Source organism: Xiphophorus couchianus, chromosome 12 (assembly GCF_001444195.1).
Source record: "Xiphophorus couchianus chromosome 12, X_couchianus-1.0, whole genome shotgun sequence".
In the NCBI taxonomy this organism is placed as follows: Eukaryota; Metazoa; Chordata; class Actinopteri; order Cyprinodontiformes; family Poeciliidae; genus Xiphophorus; species Xiphophorus couchianus.
In genome coordinates this window covers 5,906,404-5,929,999 of record NC_040239.1, presented here as the reverse complement: position 1 = coordinate 5,929,999, position 23,596 = coordinate 5,906,404, and the positions used below count along the sequence as shown (strand labels likewise).

General features: G+C 37.2%; 1 protein-coding gene across 2 annotated transcripts in view; it reads right to left on the bottom strand.

Annotated features, from left to right (window-relative positions):
* The window catches only part of nos1 (nitric oxide synthase 1 (neuronal)), a 52,126-nt gene that overhangs the window by 14,313 nt on the left and 14,217 nt on the right, over positions 1–23,596 (bottom strand). Inside the window, exons 4-19 of one of the 2 annotated variants that reach the window (XM_028034322.1) lie at positions 23,174–23,311; positions 17,279–17,424; positions 15,468–15,630; positions 14,293–14,384; positions 12,662–12,803; positions 12,451–12,590; positions 11,351–11,525; positions 9,168–9,269; positions 6,438–6,632; positions 6,239–6,324; positions 5,596–5,740; positions 4,651–4,755; positions 4,518–4,576; positions 4,322–4,438; positions 3,190–3,246; positions 148–322 (exon numbers count right to left, since the gene is read on the bottom strand). In XM_028034322.1, the coding sequence (XP_027890123.1) occupies positions 148–322; positions 3,190–3,246; positions 4,322–4,438; positions 4,518–4,576; positions 4,651–4,755; positions 5,596–5,740; positions 6,239–6,324; positions 6,438–6,632; positions 9,168–9,269; positions 11,351–11,525; positions 12,451–12,590; positions 12,662–12,803; positions 14,293–14,384; positions 15,468–15,630; positions 17,279–17,424; positions 23,174–23,311 (2,037 nt within the window). The remainder of the gene's footprint in view (positions 1–147; positions 323–3,189; positions 3,247–4,321; positions 4,439–4,517; positions 4,577–4,650; positions 4,756–5,595; positions 5,741–6,238; positions 6,325–6,437; positions 6,633–9,167; positions 9,270–11,350; positions 11,526–12,450; positions 12,591–12,661; positions 12,804–14,292; positions 14,385–15,467; positions 15,631–17,278; positions 17,425–23,173; positions 23,312–23,596) is intronic. The other variant, XM_028034323.1, reaches the window with a different exon arrangement.

The window sequence follows — 23,596 nt, the reverse complement described above, 5'->3', positions numbered from 1 at the left end:
TGTTGTTTGTGACGCTCTGTGGCTGCAGGCTTTTAAAATTTGCCTTGGAAGGTAACCAGCATTTTTTATTTTATTTTTTTTTAATGTCACGATGCACTTTATCCAACCACAACACAAGCCTTTGAGGTCTTCACCTAAGGAACAAACCTTAAAAACTTTCTTGGCCCATGTTCTGAATGATTCCTCCTGGCCACACAGCTCATCTCCTTCTCCCATGCGTAGGATGCGCTCACCCCCCAGCTCTTCAAAAAGCGTGTCCACAGCGTGGGCAAAGGCGCAGAAGTGTGGGTAGGCCCGGGAGCCAAGGCCAAACACTGAGAACCTATACAAAAACGAATGTATCAAAACTACAAAAAAGAAAGAAAGAACTTAAAAGCAAAACATAAACATGGATGACCACCAACTGTCACTACAGAACCTTTATTGTTGCTGGTAAGCATGTTGATCCAACATGTTTTAGCTTACAAGGCTGGTATGTAACTTTTAGAAATCTTAATAACAATCAAACTATTTTATACACTATTATGCAATGTTGAGTTCAACTGTAATATCGGACAAATATAACTTGTGACAAAACAAAAGTTTTTTTCATGATTCCATCACTTACGGCAAGTCGTCCAGGTCCTGAAATAGTAAAAAAGTCACAGACTTTCACATTACCACCACCATTTCAATACTCTTTTCCTTTACTAAACTGCTGTGTTAGCTTTATCCCTAGCGTATTATGACAGTACTCCAAGTATGGTCAACCTTTATCGCATCAGTTCAGAAAATAGTTTTCCAAAAGTTTGGGACCATTGAGATGGGTTGGTTTGAGACTGGGTTATGTGAACCTTTGGGACCATTGAGATGGGTTGGCTTGAGACTGGGTTATGTGAACTTACTGATCTGCATTGGCTTTGGGCTTAGAACACTCATGGATGCCATTGTTAGCCCATTTATTTGTTGTTCTTTAATCATTTGCGACTTCCTAGATAATTTATTAACTCGCAGTGATTTTGGTATTATTTCACTATTGTTCCATGTTTTCTTGATTTGTGAATAATGGCACTCAGTTTTGATCACTGGAGTCCAAAAGCCATAGAAATGGCAATGTGAGCCTTTTAAGAGAAAAGGGTGCCAACAAGAACAATGTCTCATTCTTGAATTTATTTAGATCTTGGTTGCTCTTTGGTAATTTTGTCTGATGATCTGAAACAAACTCTTTAAGATGGCAAATACTTTCTTATAATGTATACTTTTGTTATGATGCCCTGGGATTTTTATCATCACCATAGAGTAGTTAAACTCTTTCTATAGCCTCTACGCTGAGAAACAGTCTTGAGCTTTGTTCTGAGATTAATAATCTTCCCTCAAAATCTGCTGACATGAGCATTAGACGACTATGCAAAGCAAGACAATCTATGAACAAAATGCATCTGACTTTAAAGTGACACTCAAATTTTGCAGAATATTCATCTAACATAGTTTGGGATTTTAGGGTGTTATTAGGTTTTTGCATTAAATAATGAAGTGTCCCAAGGTGCAAAATATGCTTAAAACCCTTACATCAGACAGCACAGTCTAGAACAGATGATTGAACAATTATTCACAGTATCTTCATTTTGAGAAGTTTTTCTTGTAATGTGACACTTAATGGTAACAAATCCACAGCAGATTTCATATAGCATGTAGAAACTTTGCTGGTGTTGCCTCTGAACCTAAAGGCAGCTGGTATGACTAAAGAGCTGGTATGACTAAAGAGCAACATTTCAAGGTATATTCTTCTTAGCATCAACTAGAAGGATAAGTGATTTAAGACAATGCTGCAAGGATTGTTTTAGGTTAAACAAGTAAAGGTGGAGACAATTTCAGTTTCAGACTACAGTGTGAGCTTGATGACAAAGGGCGCACAGCTGGCAAACTTATAAACCTGCAGGCAGGCATCAGTGGAGTGGAAAAGTATTAATGAATGAAAGCAGTGACATGTAAAATACAAGTTACATCATGTTACATTTCAGTTCAAATGGAAACTTGTAATTTCCATCTTCAGACAAGGAAAAACTGAAGTTAATGAACTAGAAATCAGATTTCTGTTCTGAATCCCGTTTACCTGTCTCAGTATTTTATATTTTCCACATTTCTGTTTGATGTCCTGAAAACCAACACTGCTCAGACAAGCCCATGGCCATCAAAATGTAGCCCCCAAACCCCTCCCAGTTTCACACAGTTTATCATTTTGGCCACACTTAATGTTTCACATCACAGTAATTTTATAACAGCTGTCCAATTATTTTATCAAGCAAGCTAAAATGTCTCAAAAAAAGTCATAATGACAAAGTAATCGGCGTCTATCACTCTGGGAAGTGTTACAGAACCATTTCTAAGGCTTTGAGACTCAAAGAACCATGGAGAGTGTGATTGAACCCAAACAAAGAAGACCGTTTTTGAAGACCTTTAGAATAAAACGGCCATTTCTCGCCCCTCCCTTCGTGTACGGAGCGGAGAGTATGCAGTCATCAGTGGCCGATGAGTGAGTTCACTATTATGATGACCTCATAATTTATCATTAACATTTTATTTTATTCTCCCAGTTCAAAAACAGAAATTGACCAATTATTGTTTTTAACACTGTATGATTTTTCTTTTAAATGCCAAGAGAATCATAGTTTTTATCAACTTAAGTGTTTTCTTTAGTCTGACAAACGATAGACACCAAACACCATCATGTTGTGCTTCTTTATTTAGCAGATCAGTTGTTAGATCAGGGCACCCATGCCATTCTGATAAATTACATACCAATGTAAAAGTAGGGGTGTGTGTGCGCGAGTGTGTGCATACATAAAATACACATAAAATGTATTCAAGATCATATGAGCTTTGTTTTATTAATTTTTCTATTTTGTTCAAAGCCAGTGATCCAGTAAAGCTCAGATGAGGAATGAATGGGACAACACAGCAGAACAGCCAGAGACCTCACCACCTTCAGCACTGGAGAAGGAAACACATCACCTGAGCACCCCCACTCACAGAGCCTTCACCTGTAGTTACTGCCAAGTCCAAGAAGACCCCATACAAGCCACCAATGCCAACATGTGTGTGTGTGTGTTCTAAGCCTCCTTGAAGACATTAAGGAGACTCAGAAGGTTCACAGTCGAATGCTATAGTTGCTCCTGAAAGAAGGTGAAAGACCAGTCGCTGAGGTTTTACCTGAAGTTCTTTTTTTTCCCCCCTCTGTTGGTTGTCTGGGTCTGATTTGGGGCAAATCTGTATGGTGTCATGCTCAGATGTTAAAAGTCATTTCAGTTTCAAACAGAAATAAATAAATAGTTTTATATATATATAAGACTTTCTGTCTTGGAAGTCTTGATTCATAGCTGCAAGTTTATTCAAAATGCAGTTATTTCTAATTCTAAAATGATATAAGATCGACAAGCGACCTCATATTCATCCCATGTTATAAAAGTGAATTGCATGAAGAATTTGGAAATTTTCATGGTATAAAAATGTGGTTCCCATTACTTTATAAATGTATATATTTTCAACTATTTTATGATGCATGTGAAAACATGTCAGAGTGACTGTGGCTCTGTGGGTAGAGTAGTCGCCTTGTGATCAGAAGGTTGTAAGTTCGATTCATGTGTGTTCGTTTGTCAGTGCAAATGGATGAATGTGAATGTAAAGCACTTTGAGTGCAGTGCTATACAAGTGCAGTCCATTTACCCGCACCTTTTACACGTGTATCATATATACACCATGCCATACCCATGTGATACACATGTGGAAACGTGATACACATATGAAACTCGTGATACATATAAAAACATGTGTAGCACATGTGTATCCCATGTCATGCACATGGGATACACATGTGCATCACATGACATGCATGGGATACACGTCACATATGTATCCCATGTGATATACATGTACATCACATGTGTGTCACATGTATATCAGTCAAATGCTACATAGGTATAGCATGTGTATCACATACATGTATTTCACATCTATGTATATCACATGCACATGTGCATCCCATAATTTATATGGAATACACATGTGGAAATATGTGTATCCAACATACCCGTTTCACGTTTTTATTTGTATCACATGCGAAAACGTGATACACTTGAAAACATGGGGATCACATAGGTTTTTACCATGAAATGATCCAAAATCCCATGTATACATGTGCTTTTACATGTGATTCACATCATTTACATGTCATTCACATGTGAACGTTTCTGTGAACCACATATGTGACCTTCTCGTGAATTTAATGGGATTTTTTTATAGAGCTTTTAGTTATAATGACAAAATTAATTATTAATAAATTTACCTGACATTAGCAAGTGGTCCTGTGCTCTCAAAATTGATCCTGGCCTCTGGTTCATCACTGGAGGACTTTCGAGTGTCTGAGTAAGAAGACACGCTGTTGAATCGGACCTTGTAGCTCCTGTGGATAGGGCAAAACAGAGAGGTGAGAAGGAATTTACTTAAGAAAATGGGGTTCAAGAGGGCACAGTTGTACTCACTTTCTGTCCTCTGTGTTGGAAGTTGGGTGGCGCATTTCCATTAAGGCAGCTCCGAATTTCTACACCAGCAAGTGAAAGACTGTTATTATGCTGTGATCATTTAAAAAGGCTTTTTGAGAAACTTTATATTTACCTCTCCATTTTCAGGTGGATCCCCATTGCCAAATGTGCTGGTTACAGCTAAAACCAGCGTCTCATGCTCCAAGTCCACCACATCATATTCATCCATGGAAATGACCTGCAGGTGAAAGATCTCTCCTCAGAACATAGTGGTAGATCTCAGCTACCAATATGTTCTGGTTTTCATCTCACTCCTCTCTGCACACTCCACTCAACAGATGCTTTGAGCCTGTAAATTAGGGCCGAACACACAGCCGCTGGCAAAGGAGTAGGTTGTAATGACCACTCTGTCTTCACCTCTAACGAGATGATAATATGCTGCTGCCACACACATGGAGTGGCCATGATGCACACAACTCAGCAGGGTGCGTGTCTGCCATGGGCCACGCGCTGATTTCATACACACACATGCAAAGCTGCACAAGCAAAAGGCGTGAAGAGGAAACAGGCTTTAGCCCTGCAACAACAAAAGTTTGCCCCAGGCGTTCACATCTGCCCTCCATTTGTGCACACCCACTCTCTGTGACGCACAATTGCATGCATGACTGTCTTCTTGTGTAATTGATCACACTGCAAAAACAGGAGAATTAAGATGCACCCTAGAGGAAATCCACCAAGTACATGATAGAGAGCAGCATCTTTTCCTGCTTAACAGATTTGCACAGCCAAAGGTGTTTCAGAATGTTGTTTTAAACTATCTGTTCAATGCCTCAGTGAGTAAAATTGGCCCAGAACTCTGGCTCTTCACTGCATGACAAAAAGTTGACATAAAAAAATAAAAACTTTTCAGTTTTTCTCTGTAGGTCTCAGTTTGCATTTAATTGGCTTCATCAGGCAGGGGCAGAGAGAAGACAGGAATTGTTTGAATTTGTACTTTTCCAATTAGATTTCGCTGAAATCGATCAAAACATCTTGCTCAACTTTTGGAAACACTGATGCAAGGTAGGCGCAAGAGTACCTTAGCATCAAAGGCGTGCTTGAAGATTTCACAGAGAGTTTTGGCGTAGTCTTGTGATTTTCCTGTTTCAGTTGCAAACAGTATGGTGGCTTTAACCCTCTTGGCCATGGCTTGCCCCATTAGCTTTGCAGAAAATTTCACAGCCCTGTGGAGGGGATAAGAGAGAGACAACATCAATGAGATGCAGAGAAAATAAAAAGAGCAAGAATCTGAACCATCCAAGGTAAGCTAATTCAGGGCACAGTGTGGAGTCATTGTGTCTCCTGCCATGATCACAAAGCAATTGTTATTGAGCTACTGTTGCAGGTAGCTACGGATGGGTGGTAATACTGATTACCTAGCTTGTACTTTCCTTGAGGCAATTATATTAATAGCAGATCATACATGCACAAAAGCGCATGCACAGACAAGAAAACTGACAGAACTATGATTACTCCCAGAGGGGTTGATTGGATGAATTTCACTGCTGAGCACATTAGCCTCCCTTTCATGGGTCTTGCTTTTATCAGTAGGGTGATTACTTGTGTAAATTAGCATTACACACAATCTATTATCTTTGACATTTGGGGCTGCAATGTATACTTGGCTCTTTCAGTGAGCCAATAAAGGAAATCACTAATTTAATATAAGCAAGCACATTTACTTGGCAAGCTTCTTAAATCCGATGGCTCTTTTCTTTGTGGGTGTCCCGTTGACTCCTTTCCACACATGGGTGTTCCAAGGATCAGGCTTTTTCACACAGAAAAAGAAAACAATAAGACATTTTTCAACAAAAAAATGTTTCACATCTAAGGCAGCCACTCTTGGTCTGCAGGGGTTATTTTTAATTGCAACCCTCTCACCTGGTACTCAAAGGAAGGTGTAAGACGGTAGTTGAGCATTTCTTGGTGAAAGACTGGCGTAATGCTTCCTGACATTGGAGGCACAATCCACACCCAGTCTCCAGGGCAGCCTCCTCTCACCCGATACTCATTCTCCATGTGCTTCATGAAGGACTCTGTGGCTGAATGATGGTCCACTATGGTCACTTTGCAAGTCTGAAGTATAAAGCAAGAATATGGGAAGAAAGGTAATATTTTAAAAGTAAGGAATGGAAAAAGAAAAAACGTAAGGAACAAAGTGGCATAAACTTCCCAACCCTTAAAAAAATCTATGAAATAAGTGTATAATAAGTACATGGATTCAGGTTTACCAAGTGTGACCCAAATTAAGTTAGATAACGCATCTAGCACCCAAAAGTAATGAATGCGAGTCCCTCCTCCATATGTTGTCAAGCACTGCTCAATTCAGTGGTTTTGAAATAATACTGTGGATATTACACACATCACCTACTGGCAAAAAAATAAAGCTAATTTAGCAGATTGCAAGCTGGAAGCAGTTATTAACGAGATATAACATATTCTGCACAATGAGTATGTTTATTCCCTAAATGTAGTAGTTTTTAGGTCGTCTGCATTTGGATTTTTGACATGTAAACCTAAGCAAATATATATTCTTCATAATGCAACTTTACAAACCAATGTCATAATAAATCTTCCAACAAAACCGATAACTTTCTTTTAAATAAAACCAGTCAGATCACTGCATAACGTGCAAATGTGCGAGATACCACTGTGGGAGGCACATGTCATCCCATTATAAGGTATAGTACACAAAATGTCTGAAAAAGCATAATAGAATAAATTGCGGCCCAACAGAGCAAATTCAAATTAGCTGGTCTGAGAAAACCCAAAGCTCTAAACATGGGTAATAGGCATCTTGAGTCATTAGCTTTTATTCTTCCCAAAATGCCTTAATCATGTCTAGCCAAGAGGAACAAGTTGTGGAAGGCTGTTAAAACTGGAAATTAGGTTAATCCTCCAGTGATAAAGAATACTGACCTGCAAAAAAAAAATAAAAAAATCTAATTGTCAGTTTGCTTCAGAAACTGAACATTTCTTTGCAAAAGAAATCACACCTGTTGTAATATGGACTTTTCCCCCCACATACAGTTCAAGTATTGTATTAAGTAGAACACAAAATGTTCATATTAAAGAAAAGGAGCAAAATAATACCTGATTTTTATTTTTATTTTTAAATCACATAAGTATGACTGTATTATATACTGGCCCCAGTAAAATATTGTTCCACCTTTTGTTGCCATTTAAGCAGCAAATCTTTAGAGAAATTTTCTAACATAGTTCCGATCTTGAGGCTGAAGTTTATTTTTGATATTCTTCTTTATAAAATAGCTCAATTTATTGAAAGAAATGTCTTAGTCATGTCACAACTTCTGAATAAATCTAAATTTTCACATAGCCATTCAAACCAACGTCCTTTAATGTTTTGATAATTTTCCTAATGGAATTAGAAACTGTACTCCAATCTTTTTAATGCCAGCATGTTTACTTTAAAACTGATCTTGCATTCAGCTCTATGATCAACTCTGAACAGTTTAATATTCTGAGTTGATTAAAAGCATGCCCTAAGCATAATGCTGCCACCACCATGCTTCATCATAGACATTGTGTATTTAGGGTAATGTTTGTAAAAATTATTTTGCTGCAAACAGTTTTGTACTTTGACCACAAAGGTTGAACATGACCAAAGTATTATTTGCCACATGTTGCTTTATCCACGATATTTATTTTAACTAAATGAAAATGGGGCATCTTATGACTTTTCTTTACAAACAGCTTTCCTCCTGTCACTCTTCCACTGTGTGCAACGCAAATAGCTATGTTAAATTGTTTTATCGAAAGAGTGGATTCTATGGAGGTTCTCCAATTTTACTACAATTTTCAGAAAGTTAATTGAATTATGCTAGGTAAAAATGCTCTGAAGCATGGGCCTTTTAACATTAGATCTGCCCACAGTCTGGAACACTTTAAATCACTTCTTAAAACTCATTTTATTCATTAGCTTTTCCATAACGGTTGACATTGTAATATGTAATATCTGTTTTTAAAGTGCTTTATAAATAAAATTGACAATGAAATTGGATATTGCCTTTATTCCGACCACAATTTTATTCCTAAAGTGACTGCTGTGTTCCTTAGTCCTCATATTGGTGTTTGTTCAGTTTTTATGAGAAAAAACCTGAAAATCCATGTAATACTTTTATCACTTGACTAATATGCACAATTTTGTGTTGTTCTATCACACAAAATCCCTCTCATAAAGCCCTGACAAAAGTACAAATTTAAATGTGGATAAATTGGCACTCTATAAACCCTCTAAAGCTTGCTTATAACAGAAGTTAACATAATGATTCAGACAAGTCAAGAGACATTTTATTTTATTTGTTACTCTGAAAAGTCTGTCTTTAGGGTAAATACCCCATATTATTATGGCTTTGCACCACAGCCATGTAAATGTCAATGTTTTATTAAGCTTTGTTTATGATGTGTAGTTCTACACTGAGCATATAACTCAGAAGGGCGCTTGCGGAGATGAGATCACTTTTGTAAACAAGGAACTTGCTGTGAATCCAATATGACAAAAGGCTCTCTTTTCCCAAGAGGAAAATGCACACACCTTCAAATCCCTTGAAATCTATATTTAGAACAACTTTAAGCAAAGGATGCAATCACCTGAAAGCTGTGGAGAACAGCAATATTAATCTCCACAAGTGCCTGGTCTTTCCAAAGGGAAGATGTCTTCCTGGTGTCTAAGCCCATCTTGTTGGCAACCTCCTACAAAACATAAGATAAATGAGATGATATTAATGTGAAAACCAATTGTATGCATTGTGCTTTCTTGTTTGATAAAAAGGTTTGATTATATGGGTTTCCCAAAAGCTTGGATTTTTCAATCAAATATGAAGTGTACATACACCCCATCCGATCCCACATCACTAGGCAAAAATCTATAAAAATCTATGTCAAGATGAAAATGCAGTTTACAAGAAACTGGAAAAAAACCAATAAGCTACTGTTTACAGAAGTAATTTTAAGCCATCATCTATATGAAAGTATCTTCACATCACTTTGTAGTACATTTTTCATTTTACTTTCATTTTGTTTACATTTACATGTTTCAGAATAGTTCAGTTAAAATTCCACTTCAAATATGCTACTGCAAAATCTGTTTTATATTTGCTGTTTTTCTTGAGTGTCATACTTTTATAGAGAGAGTTCATTCTATAATTCACTTCCAGGTGCCCAAGCCTGTAGTTGAAACTTGAGCCAAACTAATTTACTTATTACCTTGTGTGATTGGTGTTGTGAGCTGTTTTTGCCAATTATACATAATCAAACATGACCATTTTTGTTTATGTCTAAAAAAGAAATTTTATGTGGTTTTAAAGTTTATATACTACTTTGAAAGAGTAAGCTATACTGCCACATAGACTTTTTCTTAAGTATCCATTTAGATATCATTCTGTTGCATACAGTTTCTGCCCATGTTCACCTGTCAGCCTCACAATTGATTCTGGATGTTATGCAGAAGAGCTCATCAACACAGTGCTTGACAGTTAATATGACAGTTTGTAGTGATTTGTTGAGTTTGGTTTTCACCAAACATGTCACTGTGAATTATCAAATATCTCAACTTTTTTTTTGTCTCTCCAAATAGCATGGTTCCAGAGTTCCTGTTGTTCTTTCAGTAAAAGCTATCCTAAGCCATGAACCTGTACTTTTCACAGAGATGAATGGCTTTCCTGATAAACTCATTGATTGCTTTGCTGATTATATTGTAGTGAACTTTAACACCAGTAGGATGTAGAATCTAAGAAATCTCTTTCAGATGTTGGCAATTACCCACACCAATCCAAAGTCTGACCTCTGAGGAAATTTGCAGGAATACCTGTAACAATTGACAAATGTTTGGAATGTCTTCTAAATGAAAATACCCCCCTCACCCTAAGAACCCCTTACACCCCATCCCCACCAACAGTGAAATTTCAAAATGACCAGATAACCTTTCAGTTTGCTTCTCCAAGGTCACTTATCTTATCATTACACATTTATTTGATTCATCCCAGCAAAGTACTAGAATGCTATTCCTATGAGTGGTACATTCATACTCTAGATGTGTGCTTATTTTTACAGACGTCGCATCCATATTCAGCTTATGTTTTTGTTATGTTTTGCATTTTGTGAAAATGCAGAACAAGAAGTCATATTTTAATAATGCAAGACTGTATTGACCTAAGAACTTGTAATTGGTCAAAAGATTATTTATTTCTGGCATGCAAGGTCTTTGAGTTAAAACCATGGTTTCATATTTGGCAAATTACTTAGTGCTGAATAAAACAGAAAAACCCAGAGGGCAGCAAGAAGCCAATAGCCTTCTCCACAATTTAAGCACTTGAGTTACAAGACAAATCCAAAGCTGGCATCCATGTGCCTTGAAGTGCTCCTCAAAATTGGATTGCTCTGATTTGGGGTGAAATCTTTGGAAACCTTTCTCTTTACATGTCTGAGTATTGCTATGTGACATATGACACAGACAAAAACAACAGTTTGTTCAGCATTTTCCATCTGCAATATCACCTTTTTTTAACTGAAGGCTATAAAGGATTCTTTAGAGTCCTTTATGGCTATACCTAAGCTAAACTGCTTAGGTATAGCTTAACACCATAACACACAAACACTTTCTTGCAAATTTCTTGCAAATCAGATTTCTTTCCATTTTGCCTAGTTACATTGTTTTTGGCTCATTTGATGACACAACACATGCTTGTCTTGACACAAGGCTGCAGTCAATCTGTGCCTTCAATTCTTTCCTGCTTCTAATGTCACATGACTATGTTTTCTGGCATGAAAAATACCTCCAGAATGTTGTAGCGTGAGCTGTCACAGAAATCCCTCACGCCAATCTCTGTGCCCATGTACCAGCCACTGAAGGGGCATCCAGTGAATTCAAGACCGCCAATCTCTAGCAGCATGTTTGCAACTGCTGGGAGGCCGTACCACTTCAGTTCCAGGTCCTTGAACCACTCAAACCTGGGCAGATGAAGGAGACAACTGTGACGTAGTCAAAGGGTTACATCAGATAATTTGCTTCATTATCCACCACCAAGCTAGCAATATGCTTCATCACTAGAATCCTTAAGAGCCAGTGTAATTGCCACTGAGGCATGTAAAAAATTTGTGTGTCCAAAAACTAACATTACCAAAATGAAACCCATTGTTAAGGCTTTTGTAATCCTGGCCAAAGGAAGTGTGGCCTGTTGAAACCTTTGGGGGGATTGATAGCATTGCTTTCAGTCTATTATTTGCAGCACTGGGTTTAATCTTGTGTAATGATGAGACACTATCCGTGGCCGGAGCTTGTGCCAAGCTGCTGCCAGAGCTAAGGGCCAGCTGATGCATGTGTATGGAGAAAAGAAAGCCAAATCTGGAAGCGTCTGGCAGGGTGATCTGTGTGTCAAGGGATTCTGAAACACTCTGTAGTGTTTAACAATGCTGTTATAGCTTGGAGTGCATGTGTAAGTGTGTAGTTGTGAATGATAGTGTGGCAGTAAAACCTGATTCTTTTGTGTAATTACAATGGTACCGTGCAAGGTGAGCTTAATGATTAAGATACCAAGGGTTTTACGGCTTTTAAGATTTGGCTTCAGATATTCTGTTGCAGGAAAAGTAAACAAAACGAATAACAAATAAGAAGCTCGAAGTTTCCACTAATAAGTCCCGTGGTTACCACCAAAAAAACAAACAAGCACTAGTTGTGCTTTCAGGGAATAATCAGCACAGTTGGAATGCAAAGATAACCAATCAGCTTTCTTGCCATGAAAGGAGCCCATTGTTTGAGAAGTGTGGTTAAAAAGATGTGCAAGTGGGTGGATGTCCCTCAGTACAGCCTTCTCTGTTGTCGTTTTGTTACATCCTGTATGTTTTATGCATGCCAAAAAGAAAAAGCAGAACTCACTTTGGATGTATGATAGGCACCTCCAGAATTAGGTCTTCAGGGATCTCAAAAAGCTCAGGGTCATTTCCATTGGCTTGCAGCAGAAGTGGAAGGACGTCAAATCGACCCTTTGGTGCTTTCCATCCAAGCTGCATGCAGATCTAAGGATGAAAGTACCAAATGTTAGCCAAAGAGACAGACAATTCTGCAGCTGAATCTTACTGATCTGTACCTCTGTGAATTCAACATTAGCAGGGTCTCCCAGAATACCTCCATCAGGTTGCTTGTAACCTGCGTAGCGAATCAACTGACTGTTCCACACTCTGAAATCATGTTTGCCATCAGTTCTCTGTGGAAATATGGTGATTGCTGACCTGCAAAAGAGGAATAAGGAATATGCTCTATTTTGTAATGCAATTAAGTAAAGTCAAAAAAAGAATGCTGAGCTATATTGACATCTCTGCATGTTTGTGGCTTCTGTACACACTGGTTTTGAAGTTAGAGGTGATGTAACAACACATCAGGTGATGTACAGTAAGTGCTGCATTAATCAACTAGACCACTATCTGATGGATGATACTGTCAAAGCCTGGCTACATGTTGCCCAATCTAAATCCCACTGGTGTCTTAATGCTCTTTACGGTGTGAGATTGTTAATGTTGGTAAGCTGGTTGTCAGTAACTGAGGAGGGTGTGATGGATTTACTGAACAGCTTGTCTGAATCTGGGCCAGATGTGCTGCAAGTCTGCATCCATTGGAAACAAGGTCATGGTAAGAAATTATAGGCAAACATCTCTCTTTGGAGTAACACATGTTGTGATCAATCACTTGTAGTAATGCACTAATCAACTAGCCAATGATCAAAACCACCAATACTTCTCTTCATTGGCCCTGATTGGGAAGAAAAAAGAAAAAATGTGAATAATAATTTGCTTCCCTGATTAAATCTTAAACAGGATGGTCTTTAATGCACTTATTGTTTAGTTCAGCAAAAATCAGATAAAGTGTCCCACTCCTTTAATGTGATGAAGAAAGGCTGCTATAAAGCTTCTAGTAGATTAGCTGCATGCTTTTCATCATAATAAAATGTTCTACTTCTCAATTTAATTATAGAACAAAGCTGCAGATAATTGGAAACATAATCCAGCTTTAAATTACTTCAGATTTTATTACATTGAAAAAAAAGAATAACAAATTTAAAAAGGATTACACATTATAGATTATTCAGGTATGACAGCTAACTGACAACTAAGATGATGACATGACAGTGGCTTAAGAGGTCCTCAATTATAATGTTTGACATGTTTTCCCTTAGTGATTTATAAAGAACTACATTAAAATTTAAACATTGTTTATTGATCGATGTTAAAGCAGACAAGCCAGAATTTCAGTCTCATTTGTGTGGCGCCTCTTTTTGACATGTGCATCCGAGCCAGCTTTCAGAGGGCCAGGAGACTTGTAGTAATGAGTCAGGATGCATCCATCTTACGAGAAGTAAATGTGAGATGTCACATGTGATTAGGACTTGGCAGAATGTGTGTGAGGGCAGCACAGGGGTCTGACAAATGACTGCTTGTTAGCGAGGTCTGCCGCCTTACCAGCCGGGCAATGATTGGTGCTGAAGTGCTGACGGATAAATAGACAGGCAGCAGATAGTGTCATATACGACGTTAAGACAGAGCGCACATTGACAGATGGGACAGAGGGTCAAGTCGGGGTAGTTGGAGATGGAGAGGGGTGATGAGCTACATGGAGCGACAGATGGATCAGATGCAATGAGGGGAACCAAGGCAGAGCTGCAACAGTAAGAAAACTGAAAAGAAATAATGGTATAAATAGTATTAACTTAGTGTGTGGTTTTACCGAAGGTTGCCTTTGTTGGTGGCATACTTGATATGGTTACAGATGTAGTTATACATTCCATGAGCTGTTGTGCAGTCTCTGGCATCAAAAACCTAAAAAAGAAAATATGAAACAGGAAATTAAAATTATGTTTTTGCAACGTTCAGCAGTTAAGAACTTTACTAAAACCAGCAGACTCTCGTCCAGTTCCTGAAAACCAACCCAGTGCACCCTATGACCTGAAAAGCCAACAGTATGACATGATTCACAAAATCATGGTTCCTGAACCAGATGCCCTCTTTTCTATTTCTACAACTGAAGATCCTGTCCACAAACAGGAATGAAACAAGAACTTCAAGTTTGTGTCAGGAAAGCAGAGACATCTGCTGCTTTGGGTGTATAATTACCAAATAACCCTTAAGGCATCCCTGGGGGCAATACTGCTAAAGCATTCTTCAGAAATATGGCGGACACTTATAAGTAATTTTTTACAATGCATGTGGAATGGACAAATAAACTCCCATGATTTGTTCAAAAACTCTGGGAGAGTAAAGATTTGGTGGACTGGTCCAAGGACAGCACGAAAGTCATACCAGTCATACATAATCCAAGGTTTGATAATCTGTCCCCACATTGTCCAGAGCCTTCAGCATAACAACAAGCAAATCTTCTCAGCTCATCTTCATCTGAGGTCAAAAAGAGAAAAGTGGATTTCTGCCTTTTCAGGATCAGCCTCTGCTTCAAGCATGTACATCTCTTGTGCACAAGTAACCAAGATATGTGAACGTGCTCAAGGTTGAATGTGAACTTCTCAATTTGTCAAGGTACCCACTCTTACTTATGGCCATGACATATGTATTATGAATGACCAAAAAAGGAAAATAAATAAAAATAGATCCCAGATAAGTGATAAGTTGGCTAAGTTCAACCTTGATGGAGTAAAGGCTTCTGTCGTCCATTGGAGATTATAATGGGGTTCGTGGTTAAGAGAATGAGATGATGAATAGAAGCTAATAAACAAACAAAAAAAAACATATCCCACAGTTTACCATGTTCATTTCAACAATTTCCAAATGTATAGGTTTTTATGCAAATGCCCTCTTCCCCCCAAAATTACCAACTTATTTGAAACAACTACCAAAAAGTTAAAACTTTTTACTAGCAAGATGCAGAATCGTTGACATATTGGGTACAACCTGTAGTTTGGACCACTGAATCCGTCCCACACATCGGGCAGCATTCCTCCAGGCGTGCTTGGCTCCATAAATCAGTTCAGTGTCTTTTAGTTGATAAGTCCCTGAAGCTTCAATCTCTTTTGTCACCTCCTCCCATCTGTCCACATGAGCCTTGGAGCCATACCTGAGAGGCAGGACAGGCTCAAGGATACAGTATAACAACTGACAACACAGAATACTAAATTGTGAGGACATGTGGTGTTGTCAAACCAGTATCAAATGATAAGTTGTTAAGAAGCAGTCACAGAACATGCTGACACATTGAGAATATGGGCTCCCACATGGGTGTTGTGTATACATGCACTCAATCTAAAAGAGAAGCAAAGGAACATCTAAATGGGGAAATGTTTCAGAAATCAACAGTGACTAGTGTGATAAAGAATCTCAAAACAGGTTTCTCGCTTTGAACGTGAAAATAAATTAAACTGCTAAAGTTTTCATTGAAAGACTAAAACTGGATTCTTCTACAGCGTACCAGCAATGGCCTGTCTATAGTCATCATAAACAATACCCCCGTAGGTAAAAGATGGTTGCCTTATCTTCATGGTTTCACATGTTAACATTGTATAAACATGAATCAAAATACAGATGATGTCAAATTTACTGATGGGGCAAATTTGGAAATGATAAATTGACCATGGTGACTAAAAGTGGAACAAACTATATGTAAAATCAATAAAACCAAAAGATCAATAAACAATACATCAAAAACAAGTATAAAGAACTCTGTGTGATCTATTCTAATCTTATGAAAAAAACAACAAAAAAACAAGCCTTTAGTAAGGTTTTACATTTGAGATTTTGTGTAACATCTATTAATTAACTTGATTTGGAATATCCATCCCAAAAACAAATTTTATGACTAGAGTACTAGAAAATAAAAAAGGATGTTGTGATAACACATTTCAAATAGAGAAACTCAGATTCAGTAAGCACAGAGTTTATTTTTGTAAATATGCATGTGATCTCATGATCATGCTAGTCTGCTTGACAAATGTCAAGTCAGTAGTCTTCACCAGGATTGTTTAAGGTTGGCTGCCTAAATTAATTATTTGTACAATAAAATCTTTCCCTTCCTTTTCAATTACATAAACAAACAAGTGTGCTGGTGATGCACACTATTTGAGTGTTCAAACACTCAGTTTAATTTCAGAATCCATTTTGGATGTGAAACATCCTAAAGGTTACAGACCCATTGTTTATGTTTGACAAGCTAAAGTATTTGATTGCTCTTTTTGCTAGTCTTCTTTTTTTAAATTCAGTTGGAAAACTCATTGGAAATGTCAGATTTGTTCAGTGACGTTATTCATACCGGATGTCTCTTGTAGACTAGATTTCTTCCATTAACAAATCCTGTGGAGTCTGTAGTGAAGTACATTTTCCAAAGCCACTGCAGCTTCTCTAATTTACCAAGAATGCTTTTTGTTTCATTTACAGAGAGTCAGCTGAAACCAAACCAGGCCTTTCAAATATTTTCTTTACTATACTTAAAATCTTCTACAGGGGAAAATATAGAGCTGACAATGAGTCTTCTAACTAAACATATTTTGGGGGAAGAAGGAGAATTTAGGTCAGTTCTTTGACTCACTGGAAACCCAAGTATATTGCACCATGTAGTGATATCTCAGTGAGCAGAGCTGACAGACTTGTCACTTTATTATGATTAATTAGATGACAGTTTAACTGTCCAAAAACTCAAAATCTCCATATAGCAAGTCACACAGGTTTAGAGACTTTATTTATTTTTTTACGGTATTATGAGCTGAACTTGCCTTTTGATGGAGGTGTAGTATTGGTCAATGAAGTCAGCAGCCAGAGGAAGAAGTTCCTCTTTAGTTCTGACCTCATCTGGTTTGTGAACACCCTGACTTGGCACCATCACAGAACCATTGCAGACGTTTTCACTGCAGATTGGCATCTGGAAATAAGCAAGCAAGTTAATACTGTACAAAAGTAAAATTAAACATCATCACAACATTCAAACAATGAAGCAAAAGCTATCGATTTTTGTTGCCTTAAGAAAAAAATAAAATAAAAATCATCCTCCAGATTTCACACTCAATGGGAAAGACATCCAGAGTTATGTTGCTTCAACTGAAAACATGTTAAAACCTTTAGTTTTCAGCTTCAACATCATGCAGACAGCTGTATTATGTTTCAGGATAACCACAATTGCAAAGTTTGAGGGTGGAGACCAATATATACATATTTTCAGATGAAAGTAAAATTTGCATTTCATTTTAAAATCAAGGTCCCAACAGTCTGGAGAAGAAGAGTCCTAGTGAATCTTAGGTTTTCATATGATAAAAATCTAGAAAACTTGTTTTTTAGTTCAGTTTTCATCTGGTTCCTTAAGTTCAATAACCAAAACACTCATGAGCCATTGTTGAAACAGTTAGGTGTTAAATCAGCCTCAGTTATTTTTTTTTCTGCTTCCATACAATCAACACAATGAGTCCTTAACTCAGGTGTATTCAAGCCCTTTCAAATACTTCAAGAATTACTTTCAAGTAGGGATAATAAGTAAAGCTGTTTTAACTCTTTAAGAATTCCAGAGACTGCAAATGTTACATTTCCTATTGTTATATAAATGGATGGCATGTGTATCAATGAATGAGTAAGTCAGTGAGTCATGTTGGTGTCGTTCCATTAAATGGGGACTTGAAGAATAGAACAGGCAAGAAAACGACAAACACATAAATAACAGATGGCTACAATGAAAATAAAATCTATCCCACCCTGTGTGGTCATCATGTTATTAAAGGTTTAGTCAACAGTCACCTTGAATTTTTTGGAGAGAGAACCGAGAGCAGCATAAGTAGAGGGTGTTAGCAAAGAGAAAATTTGACTAGGACCCTAGTGTGCCCAAAATTGTCTCATTAAACTCAACCACCCACTTACACTTTGCCAACAATGCAAGAATGTGTTCAAAAAGAAAAAGAAATATGAAGAGAAAAAAAAAAATCCTTGAGCAAACTGAGGAAAGAAAAAAACAACAGTGGAAGACAAATGGATTTCAAGTCGGAATAAGCAGTCAAAAAAAAACAAAAAACAGGAAACTGGGGAGAGGTAACCGACAAGCAAGAGCAAGACAGATGAAACAAAGAGGTGACGGAGTAAAAAGGGAAAAATGGATGAGTAGAGAGTTAAAAATAAAATAAAGGAATAACTCATGCTCCAGCACATCCGCTCGTCACACTGCTCTGGGCATTCATGCCAGCCAGCTGTCCCTTTGGAATAAGATGGCTCATCTGTGATATATAATAAATCTGAAGATGCCATTACAGTCCATTCATTGGGATGCACATGACAGGCTGTCCAATAAGTCAAAGGGATTAGGTTTCTGTTTACAAATGGACGGTGCATGCTTAAAAACAGCAATGATCACCTTTTCTTTGGTAGGTGGACTCATTGACTAAAAATAGAAACTTTGGCGATGTGACAAAATATGATGTGAAAAAAACCAAAGCAACTGAAAAATGAACAGAAAAAAAATATTATCGTCCAAGACTTTCAGTCCCATAAGTGTCGGAAATGACTGAACATCTTATTTTAATTCTTTTGTGCAATATCACAGAGAAAAATATCACACAGGTCTCTAAAATGGATCAATAAAGTTTTTTTTTTGCATCTAGTTTGTGTTGCAAACGAAGTAATGGATGCTAACCTTCCAGCCGACATACTGTATTTCTGCTGGAAAAAGATCTATCCCATTCAAAAATACCTGACTTAGCTTGACATTGGATTAAAAATATGTGGACAATAAAGAAATGTTGAGTACCACCAGATTCCAACATAATATTTTGTCACCAAAAATAATTCAGGGAGTAATTTTGAATCATTTCATCAAGTATTTAGAAAGTTGGCTCAAGACTAAAGCAAACTTTTCAACTACCTAGGAGCCGCCAACCTTTTTTCATAATTTACTGAGCAGAACCTCGTTGTCATTCTTTTAAAACCGGCAAACTGTGGGGGTTTTCTGACAGCATTTCTTTGACATAATTTGAGCTAACAAGATTCAGTTTTGTCTTTGATTTTTATTTCTTTTGTCAGTTAACAAAACAAAAAGTGTTTGTATTTCTATCTTTTTAAAGAGTAATAATTTTTGCTTGGTCCCGTTTATTTTGTGTTCTTGCAACCATGAGTCAGATGCGCACAGATTTGCAAGTTTAGGTGAGTCAAACACCTGCACCACATTTGACATTGTTCACCCAAGCAAGTGAAATTGCCACATAGTTTTAAAAACATGTAAAGAAGCATTTTAAAAATTATATAATATTGTATAAGGTGTGAAACATTTAAAGTTTTTATGCTAACTTGGCAAATAGCCTACAAAACATATCAAATACCAGCTGATTTAGAAAAAGTAACTTCTGCAACTTCTTAGAAACAAAACAAAACAAAAAAAACATAAAAATAAAAATCATGAACAAGAGACTGTTGTTTTTACAAATGTATTCCTTCTCTTTATCCTTAGACGTTGCCAGTTCTATTTTTTTAACGCTGGCAGCAAGCTGAATTATCTAAACATTGTTTAGCTACAAACATTCCTCTTCAAATTGTATGTCATCCCTAAAGATGTTTACATGAAAACATAAAATTCATGCAGTCACTTTGGTTCAATGTTTGATGTCTACATTGTAAACTCACAGTCCGTTGATTAAGCATCTTTGGACCACAACTAAGTGCAACAACTAAGCTCACCTGAACAAGAAGTCTGTTGGATTTATGGGGTCACAATATAAGTAAAAATTCATCTGCCCAAACATTTATTTTTAGTTAGGCGTTTCATTTACAAAACCCTCCTACCCAAAGTTGTGATGTGAACTTTTTTCGAGAATTTTGCAAAGAATCATTTTAAAGGCACAATTCTTGAAATTAACAAATCAGCACCCCATACCAGGAAAATTATAACATTTCCATTATAAGCAGCTGTTGGACAGCTGACCAGTGTGCCAATTATGGCTAGAGATTTTATGAGCCTAAAATGTGGAGGAAATGTAATTTCTTAGAAAAGGTGTCAAATAGGATGGCTTTGTTACATATTTACAAAAAGTACCAAGAAAAAGAATATCACAAAAATGAAAATTTTATATTGATTCTCCTAGTTCTCTTTTACAGAAGAACTGCCCAATAACAGTGTACTGATGATATATTATTTTATTATAAGACACTCATTACTCAATAAAAAAAACTCCATAATATCTAATCCCCTGCTGTTTGACTATAAATCATCAGACAAGAATCCTCACAAAGGAAATTTAGCTCTTGAATGAATAGAACAACAAAAAAGACACACCAAGCTATGCTATTATATTTCAGACTGCTGAAGTCAAGCTGTGCAATGGTGAGTGTGCACACTATTCAGTCAACTGAGAAACTTCCTCTGATGTCCAGCTTGTAGTACAAGGTGAAGCTCTGCAGCCATTATATTTACAAGTAAAATCTGACAAAGTCCTACATGTCTCCTCACAAACATGGCCTTTTCTTACTTATTTGTTATATCAGCCCAAAATGGACCCAATGTCAATTTGATACCTTTTGATACAAATAACCTGTCAAATTTGTGCAGCTAGTCATGTAAGAAAATACATGCCATATTTCAGAAACATTTCTTAGGTTTTGTTGGTCACAGCACAAGAATTCATGACTGGCCACGACAAAACCAGGAACAGGTCTCCCTGGAAGCAACTAGAGTTGTTTACTGATACTGAAAATGTGGATTCTAAGCTTTCTAATAATGTCAAATACATAGAAACTTTAAAAAAATGAAGATTGGCCATTTGGATATTTGCACTCTCCAAACAAGATTAGAGAAAAAACAGGCCCCATAGTTTCAGAGGTATTGTCCCACAGTGCTGCACACATCAGCTGCCACAACACTTGAAACCGTAAACTGTGAACCTGCGTGCCACATGATCATACCTCCACCCCTTTCTTATATTATGTTCGTGAAATTAAATAAAAATATTGATTTTGTTGCTGCATTTTGGGGCACTTATTTATGCATGGGTCTGGAATAACCAGGAAATCTAGGAGCCCATCACCCAGCTTCAGCAACAACGCAATTATTTTCCATTTTCGACAGTCGTTTGAAGTTTTACTAGCGTGTTTAGTGATCATTGTGCTGTTGGGTGACCCAGCATGGGTCAAGGTTAATCTGTGGACAGATGGGCTCACATCTGACTATACAAGAATTTGATCCACATTGGAATTTATGGGTTACAAGTAATTGCAAATATTGTTTTACAGGAAGCATTTTAAAAGACTTGTCAGGGCTCCTATGGTCTGTATTTCACGGACAATGGCTGTCTAATTAGGAATAGAACAGCATAGCCAGTCACGTAATAAACATGCAACACAAACAATTCTGACATAATAGTGTTGGATAATGACCAATTAAGATTTCACTTTCTTTGTGCAGTTTTCTGTTGTTCAAATCATGGGGATAATTTAAAAACAAAAACACATTTAAAAGAGATAGCTGCTACTCAATTGATCTCAAACACTGAAATACCCATGTCATTTTTCTGCTAACCTTTATGAACTTGAGTTTAGGGACTACAACGATGGCAACCTTTGATATTATCTCTGTTTAATACAATAGTCCAAGATAATGCATCCAATTATTCAGTAATTGAGTGTTACTCTAAAATGATAGATGAAAAACAGATTTTATATTAAAATCTAAAATTTAAGCTTTAAAGAAAATCACAAACTACAAGATTGAACTAGTTTGGTCAATACCTTCCTACGCAATTCCATTCAATTCTCATCTCCCTTCAGTGCTCCCTCTGGGATTTGTTCCATTGTATTTCTGGATTTCTCAGGATGCATTTAATCCTGGCCAATCAGCAAACAGTGCAGAAAATCAATATCCTCATTTGCAACTCCTTCTGTTTTTGAATTGTAGTCTGTCTACAGTTGCAATGGCAGCAGAAGTGAATGCGGTTCTAATTGCGCTTCCAAATATTGTGCAATTAAAGCCGGCGCAAGAGGAATGCTCAAGACATTTTATTGCTGAAAAAGATGTTCAGCTCGGCACTTCTCTTTTTGCAGTGGGGAAAGATTATTTATAGTGGATACAATTTCCAGTAAGCTCCATAGAGTAGCTTCCTTCACGGTCAAACTGGCGCATTACATCACAATCAAACACTAGGATTTCGTAAAATCAGCTAAAATCCTTTCAAATATCACCAAAGTTCACAAAGTGTAGAAAAAGGGGCTGGTTTTTACCAGGCTAAGGTTGAAAGAAAAATCCCTGAAAACTGAAGGTTGTGAAAATTAAAATGTATGCCCTCCAACAACTACAAAGCTGCAACTAGTGAGAAATGATTGAAATTGCATTTCATCACTAGTTTTTGTAGTGTAATTAAAGTTTAAATAAATGTATCAATCTATTTCCATTTATTAAGATTATATAAGTTGTGTTTTCTATGTTCATGGAAGCACCATTAATGTGTCTTTTTGTTTTGAAATAAAATTAATGAGGCAGATTAAAAGCATTTCTCGTTCATCCCTATGATAATTGTACATTAATTAGCTTTTCCGCTGTAGATTGATTTACACAATAGTGGAAAATCCCTTGCTTAAATATTGGATGGTGGTTACGTCAATAAAAAAATAAAATAAAAATAAAAAAAAACAATAGATATGTTTTGCCTTACCTTACTGCAGCTGTGGTGGAGGACATCATTGTAGACAGTGCCTGTCTCCCAGTTCTTGATCTTTATGTAGCGAGGGCATTTGGAGGGGCTGCCATTCTGCACAGATTTAATGGGTGAGATCCTGCCCTGGGCTGTAGACTGCAGAGAGAACACAGAGATGTATATATGCATTAGTCACAACTATAACTACTCTAATAGGTTCTGACCCTTGTAACACTTGCAGGGCTGGCTGGACGACTTGTTTCTCACCAGGTGTCGTATCGAGAAAAGCTGAAAAGTGCCACAGCCAGGAAGCGGGTGTGAGTGAAGCTTATGACAGGAGAGTTAGGATGAAGATAACAAGCATTATCCAGAAGTGTTTCACCATGCAATCAGCTTGGACCCAAGCTCTTTCTTCTCAAGGAAAATTGTTATGCATTGTGT